Source organism: Cervus canadensis, chromosome 24 (assembly GCF_019320065.1).
Source record: "Cervus canadensis isolate Bull #8, Minnesota chromosome 24, ASM1932006v1, whole genome shotgun sequence".
NCBI classification, from domain to species: Eukaryota; Metazoa; Chordata; class Mammalia; order Artiodactyla; family Cervidae; genus Cervus; species Cervus canadensis.
This window is the reverse complement of record NC_057409.1, coordinates 40,265,835-40,282,656: the sequence shown is the minus strand read 5'-3', so window position 1 is coordinate 40,282,656 and position 16,822 is coordinate 40,265,835. Positions and strand designations below refer to the sequence as shown.

The window sequence follows — 16,822 nt, the reverse complement described above, 5'->3', positions numbered from 1 at the left end:
TTGTCAGTAACCAGGGTGCATAATGGATCTTCATCTCTAATTACTTTTCTCTCCACAGGTGTCTGGAAAGGGTCCAGATGGGAACACACACAACCTCCGCTTTGAGGGGATGGAGCGACAGTATGCCTCCTTACCCAGGTACATCACCGAGGGGTCTCCCCTCACCTTCTCACCCACACGTAGTCTTTAGAAAAATCTCCATGAAATAGAAATCTGGCTTTAAAATGAGGAATATGTTATAATTTTGCCTTACCTCCGCCAGCCGCAACCCTCATGCCATCCTCACAACTGTGCTAATAATTGAAACACTTGTGGGTTACTTTTTAAGGGAAGAAAATAGTATATCATTGCAATTGAACATGTCAGCAAGAATATTGGATTCCGAATGGAAATCCTAAGCCATTGCTATAAAAATGGTATTGAACAGCCTGCACCCAGCTTAGAGACAATAAAATAGTAAATCCTCTGTCCTAGGAATTACCCATGAGGAAGGGCATGCCAGCCTTAACCTTGGAGCTTCCTGTGGGTGTTAAAAAGCAGGAGAGAAATGTGACCCTGGGAAGGTGTTTTTCGCTTGATTTAGAACCTGGCTGAGTTCTCTGGGCAAAAGGCAAATATTGCGGAGAGGCCCTGACCTGGTGAGGGGAAGAGACCTCTGGGTGGGAACGTTCGCTTGGCAATTCTGGCCTAACAAAAGCCACTTATGCTATAACTAGACACCCTGAAAATGAGATACCATTCTCAAAGGTTTGTCCTCTTATTGGGGAGATGAAGAATAATTTTAGTCTGCAATCAGTGACACATGACAATGGAGAAGCCTTTCCAGGATGACATAGACTTCAGCGACCATGGGAGTTAAGCAAGTTGAGTGTGAGAACGTGTGAGTTTGAAAAACAAAAACAAAGGAATGTTAATGCCAGCCAGAAAACTAAAATATTACAGAATGTCCCCTTTTAAAAAGAGGGGTGCAGGTGGACGCTAAGGAGAGCCTTCCCATCATCAAACTGAGTTGTTAAAGTGCTAGCTCACGGCTGGGTTACCATTTTGAGTTGCGTGTTGACTATATTTCTGTGTGTGAATTGACAAGAATAACATCCTGAATATTACAACAGGCATAGCGTAAGTGACCATCTGCTCTTATAAATAGTATGTTGATTTTCAAAGTAATAAAATCTCAAATCTAGCAGAGAACCGATTTTGAACACTGATTGAGCAGGATACCCAAAATACAATATTTTAAAAGCTTCTGTACAACTATATTTTGTCTCCCTGATTTCTCTTTTTATATGTTGTCTCATAGTTATTTTTCTCATCCTCGATTTCTTTCCTCTTCTGATTTTTCCCCCTGGCCTAGTATTTTGTTTTCATTTAAAAAAATAGAAGTAGTCTCCAAAACTCATTTTAAATATAAAATTTCTGGCTTTCAATATTGAAGTGTGTGGAAATTGTGGTTAAGGCAGATGGAAAGTACTGTTCTTAGAAGAGGAAGAAAAAAGAAAACTGGAAACAGTTTAATGTCTTTCCTGGCCAACTTGTACTCAGACTGCGGAAATGGATTTTTTTGGGTACCAATCAAAAGCATAGACATAGCGTTTATAAGTAGAGAAATTCTGTAAATTTCACTCATTCGTTCCTTCCTCAAGTATCTATGGATCATCTACTGTGTATAAGACCCTGAGAATCTGGAGACGGGCCCCACTGTCTAGGACAGGAGATAGCAGGTCCACTTTTTGTGAGAGTGCAACCAATGCTTAGCTGAGTAATAATGAACATAAAATCCTCTGAATTTCCAACTCCTTTTCATGTTTACTAATAAGCCCTGAAATGCACCATCATGGCTGACTCTAAACACGTCTGTTTTAGGATTAAATACTGTGGAAGGAGTTTTTTGACAGAGGCAATACATTGATGCTGTTTGTGACTCTGGGGCCTGCCATCACAATATATGCTTTGACAAAATCCTCCAGCCTTAAGAATATAACTGTAGCCCAAAGCGAAACATATTAGACTGAAAACAGCTTTGACAAACAGTCCACTCATACACGTAAGACAGTGGCAAAAGGGATGGGCTACAGGTGCCGACGTACCTTTTTAGATTCCTGGTAAGAAGGAGTCATGATGGAGAATAAATAAGGCTCAGACAAGTGCATCAGCTATGCCTGGCACTGGTTTTTTTTTAATGCAGGGGCTCAAACTTGAGTTTCCATATCAACATCTAAGGGGGAGATGCAGAGAATCCCCACCCACATGCTCTAATCCATCGAGGGGGTTCCATATTTACCCAACAAGATGCAAATGCCTAAGCAGGAGACAGACTGCCGGCTTCTGTGTGCCGGTGACATTTACCCCAACCTGCCCCTAGAGATTTTACTGTTCATTCAATTGAATCACACCAGCTTCACTGCTCCTTTGTCAGGGGAGTGAGGGGACCACATCTCTGCAGGCACCGGATCCCCTCTTAGTCACAGAGGTGGGGAGCTTTAAAATATTGATGGAGCTAAATTTTTAATTAAAAATAGGAAAAATTCTACTTATAGGAAGTCAGCGGCCAACCTTATTGGGGACTTAACATGCTGCTGACTGATTTGGCTCCTGTGCTGTTTGTGGAGAGCATCACAGGAGTTGTAAGATAAACTTAATAGTGTTGATTTATATGCCAGATTTGGAGCCATCAACACAGAGAGAAAATGCCCCCCAGTGCATGGAGTTGGTGAGGAGCCCTAGTCAAGGGGCACCCTGCTATGTTTTCATGGAACTCTGTCATTTTAAAGGAGGCCCGTACAGCCTGCTGCCAGGCTCAGTGACACCTGACAAAATAACACCAGAGCCCTAGCCTGCTCAGGAAAAAAGACAATTCCCAGCACTTGGTAGTTATGGGGTTGCCTAAGGCTAAGGGCTAAGCGATGTTAAGTGTTATTGTTAAGCAATGTTAAATCTTTTACCTCTGAAGAAAAATGACTTTATTTCTTTTCTCCTGAGGGTGCTGTTTTGGAAAGCAGAGCGTGGTTGTAATACAAGCTCGTTAGAGAGCACCAGGCTTTTCCCAAGGCCGATGTTTTACCCAGGCCGTCCGGCCCCCGCTTTTCTTTGGTAGTAAACAGAGGGAAATCAGCCTCCCCCTATTCTTGCCTGACACAAATTATTACTCACCCTGGGTGAGCAGGGAAGTGGCTGTTTCCTGGGCTGCTATAATGTGTGAACAACAACGTATGTATTTTTGCAAACAGCTTCTTTTTCACTTCAGCCTCTCAGCCTCTTTCAATTCTCCCAGGCCCCATTCTGATTTTACAGACCTCCTCCTGGTCCAGCCATTCAGCGGTAAACTCTCTCCGCTCCCATCTCCAGCCGCCATCATTCCCACCTGGCCCATCCCCGACCCCCACGGGACCCCATTATCCCTTCTCTGCAGATGGCTCTGTGCATCAGCGCATGATGTTGCTCTTCCGGTCTTGTAATCAAGTGTTGAGTCCTGAGGAGGGAGCAAAAAGGCTTTCCATCTCTTCTGTGGTCCTGCATGCAAGGGCGATGAAAGGCTGCTGGAGAAACTCAGAAAAGCATTCATTGGTTCCACTACAAAATTCACATTATCCAGCCCCAGCTGGGCCCCTGCTGCTGTCCAGAATTCCTTTTAGTCGTGCTGTCAACTCCCTTGACTGTCCCACAGTGGCCGTTCCAACCCTTTTCTGCTCCCGTGAAGTTCTGCAAAGATGACTAAGCCCCCCAGGCCCAGGCTCTAGAGATGATCTCACTTCCTTTTCTTTACGACCTTGAGACATTCAACCTTAGTTCCTCAGCTTCAGCTCCCTGCAATTCAGACTCGCTCTGTCTTCACCAACACACGCTTCCCAAGGGGAGATGTGAAGGCATGGACTTGGAGTCAGGCCATAATTATAGGCCCATCCATCACTTCTCACCTATGGGATCCTGGGCAAGGGTCCAACTGGTTCAGGCTCAGTTTTTTAATCTGCAAATTGGGGATGATATTAGGGACTCTGTATAATGCTTGTATGAGTATTAAATTCAGTGATTCGAGCAAAACTCTTAGTGAAGAAGCTGGCTGACATATTTTAAGGATTTTTTTTTTTAAATATTGTTAGTTCTTTTTAATTTTCTCTCTGGGAATGACGTGTTCCCTTTTTTAATGAGTCGGACCTGCATAGCAGAGCTCATTCTCACTGGCTTTTCAGGGACCCTACATCATCAACTACCCCTCTCTCGGCTCTATCATTAAGCCCTTGGCAGTGGCTTTCCTCCCTCTGCTTAGAACTGTGAATGCAGAGGCTCAGCTGCACAGTTCGCGGGGAGTTCCTCAGCGTGCGGAAAAGGAGAGCCAATGGCCAGGAAGGTATGCTGGGGGCATAACTGAGGCTGAAGGATTAGCCAGCTCTTAGAGAAAGACCCGAAGTCCAGATGATCATGAAGAGGACATTACAAACTAAGGTGGCCTGCTGGGAGACAGCCGTTCTTATAGACAGGGAGCTCACATCAGGGACATGGGAGCTAACTCGGGTCTAGGTAAGAGGCCACGGCCCCTGGCCAACAAGGCTTAGATTCAGACCCAGTGTCTCCTGAGTGGTGGAGACCCACCATTGTGAATTAACCAGCAAGGCTGGACACGATGCTCTTGTCGCAGGACTGTAAGGGAGGGGCCCGCTCTTGACCGGTGGGGGGACGTCGTGGGATATGACAGAGATCCTCCTGTCGGCTCAGGACCTGACATGCTGACCAAGCCTCCAGCTGCCGGGACTCGTAGCTGAGCCAGGCCCAGGTGGCAGGCCGACCCCGTGAACTTGATTTTATTCCATCAGAGAAGACAGAAATCTTCCCTCAACCCTCCTTCCTCCTCAAATTCTCATTTTCCTACTTTTTGGGGAAAAAAATTGGCTCTCTTTCCCCACCAGCCTCTGAACTCTCACCTCTTGCCCCAGGCTTCTGACTATGCCACAGATTCGCCCAGCTGACTCTGCCTCCAGTTCTTTTTTTTTTTAATATTGGAGTGTAGTTGATTTACAATATTGTAGTTTCAGGGGTAGAGCAAAGTAATTCAGTTATACATAGATTTATTCTTTCTAGCCCTGTTTTCTATATAGATTCTCTCTGAGCTGCTGCCTCCATTCTCTTTTTTTTTAACTTTAATTTTTAGATTTTATTTACTTATTATTTTGGCCACACGGGGTCTTTGTCACGGTGTACAGGCTTTCTCTAGTTGCAGGGAGCAGTAGCTACTCTTTAGTTGCGGCACACAGGCTTCTCTCGTTCCAGAGCGCGGCTCAAGGATCTGCAGGCTCAGGAGGTGTGGCACACGGGCTTAGTTAGCCCACGGCATGGGGAATCTTCCTGGACCAGGGGTCAAACCCATGTCCCCTGCATTGGCAGGTAGATTCTTTACCACTGGACCTCTAGGGAAGTCCCTCCACCATTCTTATAGGTTCAGTTCTCATCACTATGATGATGAATCCACAAAGAACCTGGCTAATCTTCATATCTCACTGCCTGCTGAAGTACCCATCCTTCTGTCTCCAAGATACCTCAAAGTGCATGCGTGTGCACTCCGTCGCTTTAGTCGTGTCTGACTCTTTGCAGCCCTGTGGACTGCAGCCAGCCAGGCTCTTCCGTCCATGGGATTCTCCAGACAAGAATACTGGAGAGAGTTGCCATGCCCTCCTCCAGGGCATCTTCCCAACACAGGGATTGAACCTGCATCTCTTGCATTGCAGGCAGATTCTTTGCTGCTGGGAAGCCCCTAATACCTAAGAGCCCCATGCCAAAACCCAAGCCCTCTGCCATCTTTCTTTAGCTCTTCCTTCTTTTAACTTCCGTAACATTGGTTTACCACTTTACCAGTGCCCTGAAAACATCTTAGACTAGATTTTGATTCTTTGTTGACCCTTTCCACCACTATTAGATTATAAATTCCTTGGAACAAAGGATATTGTTCTATACCCATTATTTTTGCACCTATCAGCAGGACCTAACATAGTTCCATATATACAGTGGGTTTTAATTACACCAGTACACAGATGAGATTTTGTTTTTATAGATTTTATATAACTAAGTTGCAGGAAAGAATTCCCCCCAAGATTTTTTACCATTTATTTCAGAGCACTATTTTCCAGTAAAAGAATTGATTTTTCTATGAGAATGTCCCTTTTCCCTAGAGTCAGTAGAAGTCCAGAAGTCCAAGTAGTTACCCACTGCTGAGCACTTATTATGTACCAGGCCCTGTTCTAAATGCTTTGTATCCACTGACTGACTTAATATGCACAGCAATCCTGTGACTCAATAGCATCCCTATTATTATCTTTATTTCCTAAGCAAGGACACAGGCAGAGAAAGATTCAGTGAAATTGCCCAGGTTCAACAGCTAGAAGCAGCAGAGCTGAGATCTGAACCTAAGCAGTCTTGACTGTGAGTTTGTACACTTAACATCTAGGCGGCTTAGATCATTCAGCTCAGAGTCAGACCCAAACTCTGTGGTTATTACCCTGTGTTATTTACTCACCTGCTTGTCATTCTCACTAAAGTGTAAGAGCCTTCGAGGACAGGGACCGTGTCTTATTCATCTTTGCATATGACACGGAACATTACTAATAGAACAGGTTAGGTAATGCCTTTCAACCGTCTCTGCAATGCTGTCATAAAATCAATTCTTTTCCCGTTCCCTGGGGTCCTTCCTCTGAAATATGAACAGTTTAATGTGTAATTGCTAGATGAACATTAAGCAATAGACTTTGCCCACCAAGAGGGGAATCCTGTTTTGTTAGAACACTCCCGAGAGTTGAAAAAGCAGTGTCTGCAAATTGGTACTTTGGTTCTTTAAGATTAAGAATAATATCTACCCAGAAGAAAAGAGATGATGATAAATTTTCTGATGCAAAGTTTCATGAGCGCTCCCGAGGAGAGAGTCTCCCTTTCCGGGACTGATGTGGGACAAAGACATGCTCAGGCCGGATCTGGCTTCAGTCCCGATGGTGCTCTCACCCGTATTACAAGAGTTACTTAAGGGGGAAAAAAGTTCTCTCTGAACAGTTCAAGCAGCTTGAGTTTAGCGTGAGAAGTTACATGCTAGAACTGATTTGAGGTAGAAAGAGCAACTCTAGAAGGAGCAAACACCTTATGCGTGCTTCCTTGGAACCTAAAATAAACCCGCCTCCTAAGTCGGTGCTGGATAGGATTGTGTCCAGACTAGAAGAACACAGCAGACTTACACTTTAACGTGTCAGTTGGCTTGCTTGGTGGGTTTCAGCTTTCTCACCTGCATCCGCCTTTGCCCAGCCCCAGGAAGACGCCAATCACAAACCTACGGCCAACTTTGAAGCCTGCAACATGCACAGCGCCCACTAGCTTATCATATCCGCAGAGACATTTACTCACTGCTTAAAGACACTCTGATCTCACTCGTTCTTATCTGCAGTTAGCCTCCACTCTGTTCACAGCTATTGAATCTTCCTTTGCCAACCTTGCCTCACTTTGTGGCCCTTGCTAAGCAGATGGCAGAGACCCTTGAGTTCTGCAAAGACCTCCACCAATACCACAGTCCTGGTCTTTGCTGAAGCTGGCGGTGATTAAATGAGTTCAATGAAAACTTGAGCCTAAAACAGCATGTTAGGTGTGTATGTGTGGGAGCCCTTGTCCAGGGCAGGTGGAGATTTGGCCACTTGGATCTGCATAAGCTGACAAAGTCTCCACACTGCCTAAGTACTTCTCTCTGCCACAAGGCCAGTTTGTCAAATAGGATGCTTCATGAGAGTATATGTCCTGCTCACCGCAGCCCTGGCAACCAGTCAAATGTTCGCCTGGGGTTTGAGGCCATTTCAGCCACAAATACTTCCTCTTCACAGGTCTCTAGACAGAGCCCTTTGCCCTTCATCTAGAGCCAAGGAATCATGGCCAGTCTCCCTGTCACCTTTCTGGTGACACAACTTTACCGGAACAGCCCTTTCTTGCAGTGAAAAGCTACCTCTCCGCACCCCAGGCTGTGACTGTGGCTCTGACTTCGCAGGAATGCTCACATGGGCTGAGGAACTTGTCTCCAGGGCGTTTGCTACATCTGCATGTGACAGTTTAATGCTTTTGAAAATCAATGAAGCTCTTTTACCCCACCAGCTTCAACTTTCTCATCTTCTCTCCTCAGTCCCTGAAAATCTCATCTCTACTTCCCCTGCCCCATAGAGTCAGCTGCTTATTTGACTGGCCCCTCTGACACCAGCTCTATCTTAATGCAGGGGACAAAATGATGAATTAGCAGCAATTTAGTTCTTTGTGAGATTAAGATGTCTCCATTGTCAACTCAAACTTCCTGAAAAATGCAAAAAGCCCTAGTGTGTAATACCATCTTAAAGATGCCAAGCCTCTGAGATCAGGGGGTTAATGCTGCTGCCATATCATTTTTATGTCACTTAGTTCCTCAAATAAAAGTCCATTTTAATCAAACTTTTTATCATTTCCTCATAGCCAATATATCCTTGATGCAGTTGGGGTATTTGATATTAATTATTCAGTCGAAGGCCTCCATTACGAATTTAGTTAGAATATTAGTGATTTAAAACACGTTAGGACCCATTACAGTACTGATATCCCCAGAGTCATTTTCAATGAATCTCTTTTATCGAAGTATAGTTGATTTACTATGTTGTGTTAATTCCTGCAGTACAGCGAAGTGACTCACTTATATACACATATACATCCATTTCTTGTCATCTTTTCCATTGTGGTTTATCCCAGGATATTGAATATAGTTCCCTGTGCTAACAGTGGGATCTTGTTGTTTATCATTCTGTATGTAATAGTTTGCATCTATTAATCCCTAATTCCCAGGACGTCCTCCCCCCCACCCACCCTCCCCCTTAGCAACCACAAGTCTGTCCTCTATGTCCAGGAGTCTGTTTTTGTTTCATAGACAGATTCATTTGTGTCATATTTTAGATAACATACATAAGTGATATCATAGAAAATTTGTCTATCTCTGCCTGACTTAACTTCACTTAGCATAATAATCTCTAGTTGACTTCACGTTGCTGCAAATGGCTGTATTGCATTCTTTTTTATGACTGAGTAGTATTCCATTGTATATATGTATCACATCTTCTTTATACATTTATCAGTTGATGGATATTTAGGTTATTTCCATGTCTTGGATATTGTAATAGTGCTGCTATGAACATTGGGGTACATATATTTTTTTGAATTGTAGTTTCATTCATATTTATGTCCAGGAGAAGGATCATATGGTAATTCTATTATATTTTTAGTTTTCTAAGGAATTGCCATATTATTTTCATGATAGCTGTGCCAATTTACATTGGTTCACCACCACACCCTCTCCAGCACTTGTTATTTGTCAGTTCAGTTCAGTCACTCAGTCGTGTCCGACTCTTTGTGACCCCAAAACTGCAGCACACCAGGCCTCCCTGTCCATCACCAACATCCAGATTCCACTCAAACTCATGTCCATTGAGTTGGTGATGCCATCCAACCATCTCATCCTCTGTCATCCCCTTCTCCTCCTGCCATCAATCTTTCCGAGCATCAGGGTGTTTTCAAATGAGTCAGCTCTTCGCATCAGGTAGCCAAAGTATTGGAGTTTCATTCAACATCAGTCCTTCCAATGAACATTCAGGACTGATTTCCTTTAGGATGGACTGGTTGGATCTCCTTGCAGTCCAAGGGACTCTCAAAGATTCTTCTCTAACACCACAGTTCAAAAGCATCAATTCTTCGGTGCTCAGCTTTCTTTTATAGTCCAACTCTCACATACATACATGACTACTGGGAAAACCATAGCCTTGACTAGACGAACCTTTGTTGGCAAAGTAATATCTCTGCTTTTTAATATCTAGGTTGGTCATAACTTTTCTTCCAAGGAGTAAGCATCTTTTAATTCCATGGCTGCAGTCACCATCTGCAGTGATTTTGGAGCCCCCAAAAATAAAGTCTGCCACTGTTTCCACTGTTTCTCCATCTATTTGCCATGAAGTGATGGGACCAGATGCCATGATCTTTGTTTTCTGAAAGTTGAACTTTAAGTCAACTTTTTCACTCTCCTCTTTCATTTTTATCAAGAGGCTCTTCAGTTCTTCTTCACTCTGCCATAAGGGTGGTGTCATCTGCATATCTGAGGTTATTGATATTTCTCCCAGCAATCTTGATTCCAGCTTGTGCTTTATCCAGCCTGACATTTCTCATGATGTACTCTGCATGTAAGTTAAATAAGCAGGGTGACAATATACAGCCTTGACATACACCTTGCCCGATTTGGAACCAGCCTGTTGTTCCATGTCCAGTTCTAACTGTTGCCTCTTGACCTGCATACAGATTTCTCAAGAGGCGGGTCAGGTTGTCTGGTATTCCCATCTCTTGAAGAATTTTCCACGGTATTTTGTGATCCACACAGTCAATGGCTTTGGCATAGTCAATAAAGCAGAAGTAGATATTTTTCTGGAACTCTCTCACTTTTTCTATGATCCAACGGATGTTGGCAATTTGATCTCTGGTTCCTCTGCCTTTTCTAAATCCAGCTTGAACATCTGGAAGTTCACGGTTCACGTATTGTTGAAGCCTGGCTTGGAGAATTTTGAGCATTACTTTACTAGCGTGTGAGATGAGTGCAATTGTGCGGTAGTTTGAGCATTCTTTGGCATTGCCTTTCTTTGGGATTGGAATGAAAACTGACCTTTTCCAGTCCTGTGGCCACTGCTTTTCAAAAGTTGCTGGCATATTGAGTGCAGCACTTTCACAGCATCATCTTTTAGGATTTGAAATAGCTCAACTAGAATTCCATCACCTCCACTAGCTTTGTTAGTAGTAGTGCTTCCTAAGGCCCACTTGACTTCACATTCTAGCATGTCTGGCTCCAGGTGAGTGATCACACCATCGTGATAATCTGAGTTGTGAAGATCTTTTTTGTACAGTTCTTCTGTGTATTCTTGCCACCTGTTCTTAATATCTTCTGCTTCTGTTAGGTCCATACCATTTCTGTCCTTTATTGTGCCCATCTTTGTATGAAATATTCCCTTGGTATCTCTAATTTTCTTGAAGAGATCTCTAGTCTTTCCCATTCTATTGTTTTCCTCTATTTCTTTGCATTGATCACTGAGGAAGGCTTTCTTATCTCTCCTTGCCATTCTTTGGAACTCTGCATTCAAATGGGCATATCTTCCCTTTTCTCATTTGCCTTTCATGTCTTTTCTTTTCTCAGTTATTTTTAAGGCCTCCTCAGACAACCATTTTGCCTTTTTTGCATTTCTTTATCTTGGGGATGGTCCCTTGATTACTTTGCTTTAGCATATCACTAACACTGACAATTTAGGGAGAGATGGGAATACTTCAGCTTTTTTCATGAGTAACACAAGTTCCTGGGAAGGAAGATAACTTAGATGACATTAAAAATTCATCCATGTTCATTGTCTTTTCAACACTGAAGAGTGTTGAAACCCTCAGCAGTAAAAATAATAATAATACAATTGTTGTTTAGTCAGGGAATTTATGAGAGAAAAGAAAGTATTTTTGGAGTATATCATTTTTTATTCTTATATAACTATGATAAGTTTTCTCTAAGTAAAAATAATATGGCCACACATCAATAACTATTCTGTTTCTATTTGGAACACAAATAAGGATGTAAATAGCTCAGCCTAGAGCTGTGTATGCAGAACACCTATCAACCCCAAGTGCGTGGATCAGGTCCCCAGACTCCAGACTGCACTTTGCACTGCTCTTTCACAGAATCACTTGTGTGGTAGTGTGGGGTGCAACCTATGTATCTGCAGTATTTATTATGCTCTAAGAATTCTAGTGGGCACTTTAACCGTTCGACTTCATTTATTTCCTGTAACAATCCTGAAATAAAGTCTTATCCCTATTTGATGGATGGAGAAACTGAGTCTCAGCGACACAAAGTAGTATGGTCAAAGTGGCATACAGAATATGTGGCAGGGGTTGGATTCAATTCATCTCTTTCTACTTCTGAAACCTGTAGGGTCTCTACTGGTCAAGTTGTCGAGCTAGGCTGGCTGTGAGCAGGCTGAAGAGATGCATTCAGTGACCATCCTTTACTAAGGTACCTCTCGCTGAGCTGACCCCACCCTAAATCATGGCAGTGTATAACTCTGGGACATTAAAATGAACAAACTGCTAGGCTTCAAAATTACTAGGAGCATCATCCGTGAACCACAGGGCTCCCCTTAGAATATATAAATACCCCTGTCCTCCCAGCTGAAATATCTTTTAAACAGTGCTGTTTTTTTAAAGACTGCCTCTTTGTCATGCTAGCATTTCAAAAAAGACACTGGTTGGTTCTACTTCAGCAATTTTCATAGCCAGGAAAGTATCATTGCTTCTTTTCCAGTATAGTTCCGGCAGAGCCTCAGGGGACATGGTGAGATGGAAATGCCAGATAACTGTAGAGGGAAGGCTTCTATTGACTCTACTGCTTCAAGTCCAGAGAAGAAAGCTTTGGCAGTTGATTACTGTGGAGGTGCCATATGAGCCCATCTGTACCCTGGATTCTATGTCACACGGGCCCCATGACCTCAGTCACTATGCCAGGAAACACCTTGGTCCAGCTCCATTATTTCTAGCAAAGGCAAACATTTGTGGTACAAATGTGGGACGGTCTGGTACAAAAAGAGAAGCATCCAGTGTGTGTTCTTGCTTATATTCCAAGTCTTTAATTAAGCCTAGATTGAAGTGGTTGGGGCTCATCCCAATAGAAGGTTGTACAACTCGACAGTCAGCAAAACTGACGCTTATGGTTGAAGATGGAATCACATGCTAAATAGGTGGGAACCTGGCAATTCTCATTGGCTACTCGCCACCAACAATATGTTCTAGGGCATCATTAAGAGCCTTTAAACTTGACCATTGCTTGGAAATGAAGACAGGGTGGGGACTGCTCAGATAATGGTTCTGCCCACTAATTGCTTGCATGTATCTGAGGCAAACGCAGACCCATTTCCAGAAATGAGAGTGTCTGACAGCCTGGGTTTTGCAGGGTTTTGCAAGGTGCTGGAAAGAGCTGTAATTGTCACAGCAGAGGTTTAAGATGGAAAATAAACATGCTGAGCTATTTTGAGAAGGAGTTTGCCACAGTGAAGTTTTTCTTCTGGAAATAGTCTTATAAAATCGGGATTGGAGTTTATGCTTGGTCACTTTCCACTGATATGTTGGTGCCTTTGACAATTTATGCTACATGGTCTGCACTGTGCAACACCCTTTCACAGTTTTTTCCAGCCTCAAAATCAGGTCCATGTATAAGACAGAGCTTCAAGCCAATGTTTTATATGAGTAATTTCCGGATGTGCTACATGTAACATGGCCAAGATAACATGATGACTGCCTTCTGTGGGTTGGTTATAAGCGAGTCACTTAAATTTCCACCTTGTCAACAATTTAAATTCCTTAATTTATCCTTTTTCTGGTGACTCTTTTCGTATCTCTTTTTTTAAAAACAGAGATCAGATATTAATTGTTCAGAGCTAGCTGTGCAACTGTATTAGCCTAAACAGATGAGCTAAGAAAGTTGTCTGCCCTTCCTTATTCCTTCATTCAGCAACTATTTATTGGCTACCAAGTTAAATATACTCTGTAGGCATTGAATATAAGCATTGAAGGACAAGGCCCTGGACCACAGAGCTTGTAGTCCACTGGAGGGGTAGTTGTACAATCACAGAGAAATCATAAAATTGAAACTCTGCCCATTAAGAAAAAGGAGAGACAAGTCATTCAAGAAAATATAATGAGAAACTGGACCAAATCAAGGGAGGGAGTGAGCTTGGAGGTATGACCTGAAGAAATTAGACAGAAGAAATAAGAAATATTCCAGACAGATGAACAACATGTGCAGAGGCCTTGGTAGGAGGGAACATGGTGAACAGAGACTGAAAGAGTGCAGCTTGGCTGGAACAAAGACTGCAGGAGAAGAAAGTAGAAGTCAGATCACTGGTGGTTAAGAATATTCAGATTTATTCAAATACTGATGAGAAACCATTTGTGAGTTTTAGCAGGAGAATGATGTGATCAAACTTGCATTTCAAATCTGTAGTGAAGAGATTAAGGGGAGCCTGGAGCAAAGGCAAACCAGCTCAAAGGTCCTTGCTATGTAATTCAGGCAAGAGATGGTGGTGGTGATGCTGGTGGAGATGGGAGAAGATGGTGGGAAGAATTGACAGTGCCTAAAACTAAGATCATGGCATCTGGTCCCATCACTTCATGGCAAATAGATGGGGAAATAGTGGAAACAGTGGCAGACTTTATTTTTTTGGGCTCCAAAATCACTGCAGATAGTGACTGCAGCCATGAAATTAAAAGACGCTTACTCCTTGGAAGGAAAGTTATGACCAACCTAGACAGCATATTAAAAAGCAGAGACATTACTTTGCCAACAAAGGTCCATCTAGTCAAGGCTATGGTTTTTCCAGTGGTCATGTGGATGTGAGAGTTGGACTGTGAAGAAAGCTGAGCACGGAAGAATTGATGCTTTTGAACTGTGGTGTTGGAGAAGACTCTTTGAGAGTCCCTTGGACTCAGTCCATCCTAAAGGAGATCAGTCCTGAATGTTCACTAGAAGGACTGATGCTGAAGCTGAAACTCAAATACTTTGGCCACCTCATGTGAAGAGTTGACTCATTAGAAAAGACCCTTATGCTGGGAGGGGTTGGGGGCAGGAGGAGAAGAGGACGACAGAGGGTGAGATGGCTGGATGGCATCAGCGACTCAATGGACATGAGTTTGAGTAAACTCCGGGAGTTGGTGATGGACAGGGAGATCTGGCATGCTGCAATTCATGGGGTCGCAAAGAGTTGGACACGACTGAGCGACTGAGCTGACTGACTGACTGAATAATGGGTTGCACATGGAGGCGTGGGTGGGGGGAGTAAAGCCAGGTGTCAAAAGTGAATCCACACAAAATAATGTGGGTGGTGGTACCCTTCCCCCAGAGGGGAAAGGCTAGGAGAAGGCTAGTTTGAGGGGGAAGATCATGAATATGAGCTGGGATATGCTAGATCTGAGGTGCCTTTCAGACTTCCAGCAGGAGACCCTGACACTTAGAGATGGCTTAGCACGGATGGGAACTGTAGTGACTCAACCAGCATGCCAGACCAACATGTGTTCATCAACAGTGAACAGAGAACCCCGGAGCATATCAGCAGCGATGATGTAATGAAGCACAGGGTCTTCTCCTCATCAAGCACAAAGAGAAGGAGGGGGGCAGGACAGATTGCTAGGGCCTGGGCTCCATGGTGGTGACTTGTCTTCACTGCTTCTGTGGACAGTAGAGGCTTATCTATCACTGTCTGTGTAAGTTAATTCTGGAATTGATATTGTTCTCACATGGGAAGAATTGGTGACTTAATGCCATCTGGCATTCTGTGACTAAGCATAGCTCTGACCCCGAAAAGCATAATCATGACAGGAAGAAGGAACAGTGGAAATCATTTTGGTAACTGTGCTGTGCTTATAAAACAGAATACCCTTGTTCTTCAGAAATATGACTGAAACACCTATGGGTGAAAAGGTACAAGTCTCCAGATCATGCTCAGATGGTTCAGGAAATAATAATGTGTAGGTACATATGTGCTTAGTTGCTCAGTCATGTCTGACTTTTTTGTGACCCTAAGGACTGCAGCCTGCAGAGCTCCTCTGTCCACGGGATTCTCCAGGCAAGAACACTGGAGTGGGTTGCCATTTCCTTCTCTGTAGATACATGTAATAACATGTATTATATCTTATGTATACATACATGGGGAGACCATGAGAGGGAATGGATGGGGAAGGGAACAGAATGAAAGAAAACAGGAAAAATGACAAGGTAAATGGGGCAAAATGTGAATAATTTGTAGATCTGAAAAAAAAAAAAAGGAAGTTCTTCATACTGTTGTCTCAGTAGCAACAGCAGCAGTAAGAAGGGACAGTGGAAGTTCTCATCCTAGTACAGACTCAGAAGTAAAAAATGTGCTCATTCTGAAGCCTTAGACTGGGTTTGAAGACCCGGAAACAAAGATTTTGGAGTGAGTAATTTTATGTGTGAAGCAACCCCATGAAGCCCTGGAAGGGGAGTGAGGAAGGGAAGGGAAGAAAGCTGTTACCGAGTACAGGGTACCAGCTTAATAAGCAGGGTCCTGCTGGGGGCAGCCGATAGGAATCAGTTCCTTTAGGACCACTGGAAACAGTACAAATGCACACCTTGTCCTGTCCTTTCAAGAGGCAAGGATGCTGCGGTATTTATCTTTCAAGTCCTGTTTGTCATTGGCTGAGGGTTGCTGCTAAAGAAGCCAGTTCCCCAGCAGGTCCCGGACCCTGGTAAGAGGACGCCATAAACCTCGAAGCACAGTTCCTTATAGAAAGTCCTGCAATGGCCCCTCAGTGCTGAGGAGCTCTGGGTGGGTCCCAGCAGCCCAGCTCCAGCTCATGTCCAGTCCCCAGAGTCAGAGCAGATCAGTCCTGGTTGCCTTTCATGAGAGAAAAAGTATGTAATTACTAAGTAGCCCTAGACTGTCTTGATGCCTTCATTTTATTTTTGGAGGACGTGTTCTGTGAATTAGTTGCATCTCATGTGGAATACAATGAATAACGATAGCATCGGCAGGGCAGCCCAAGAGCGTAACCCCAGAAGAATGCATTTCTGGTTTCTCTTCACTCAAATATGCAATTCATCAAAATGATGTAAAGTCTTTGACAAGTTCATTTTCTGTTGAGCCCATGCTCAGAACATCACTAAAATATAGCGGCACCTCTGGGAATACCCCCAGGATTATGGAAAGCCTCAGGAAAATGGAAATTTGGTAGGAAGGTGCCTAAATCAAAGATGCTTTTTAATGAATGT

At 43.5% G+C, this 16,822-nt stretch overlaps 1 protein-coding gene across 3 annotated transcripts in view; it reads left to right on the top strand.

The window, feature by feature from the left end:
- The window catches only part of PARD3B (par-3 family cell polarity regulator beta), a 1,123,961-nt gene that overhangs the window by 1,052,081 nt on the left and 55,058 nt on the right, over window positions 1–16,822 (top strand). For all 3 annotated transcript variants that reach the window (XM_043445039.1, XM_043445040.1, XM_043445041.1), the window contains one exon: window positions 59–138. In XM_043445039.1, coding sequence (XP_043300974.1) covers window positions 59–138 — 80 coding nt within the window. The remainder of the gene's footprint in view (window positions 1–58; window positions 139–16,822) is intronic.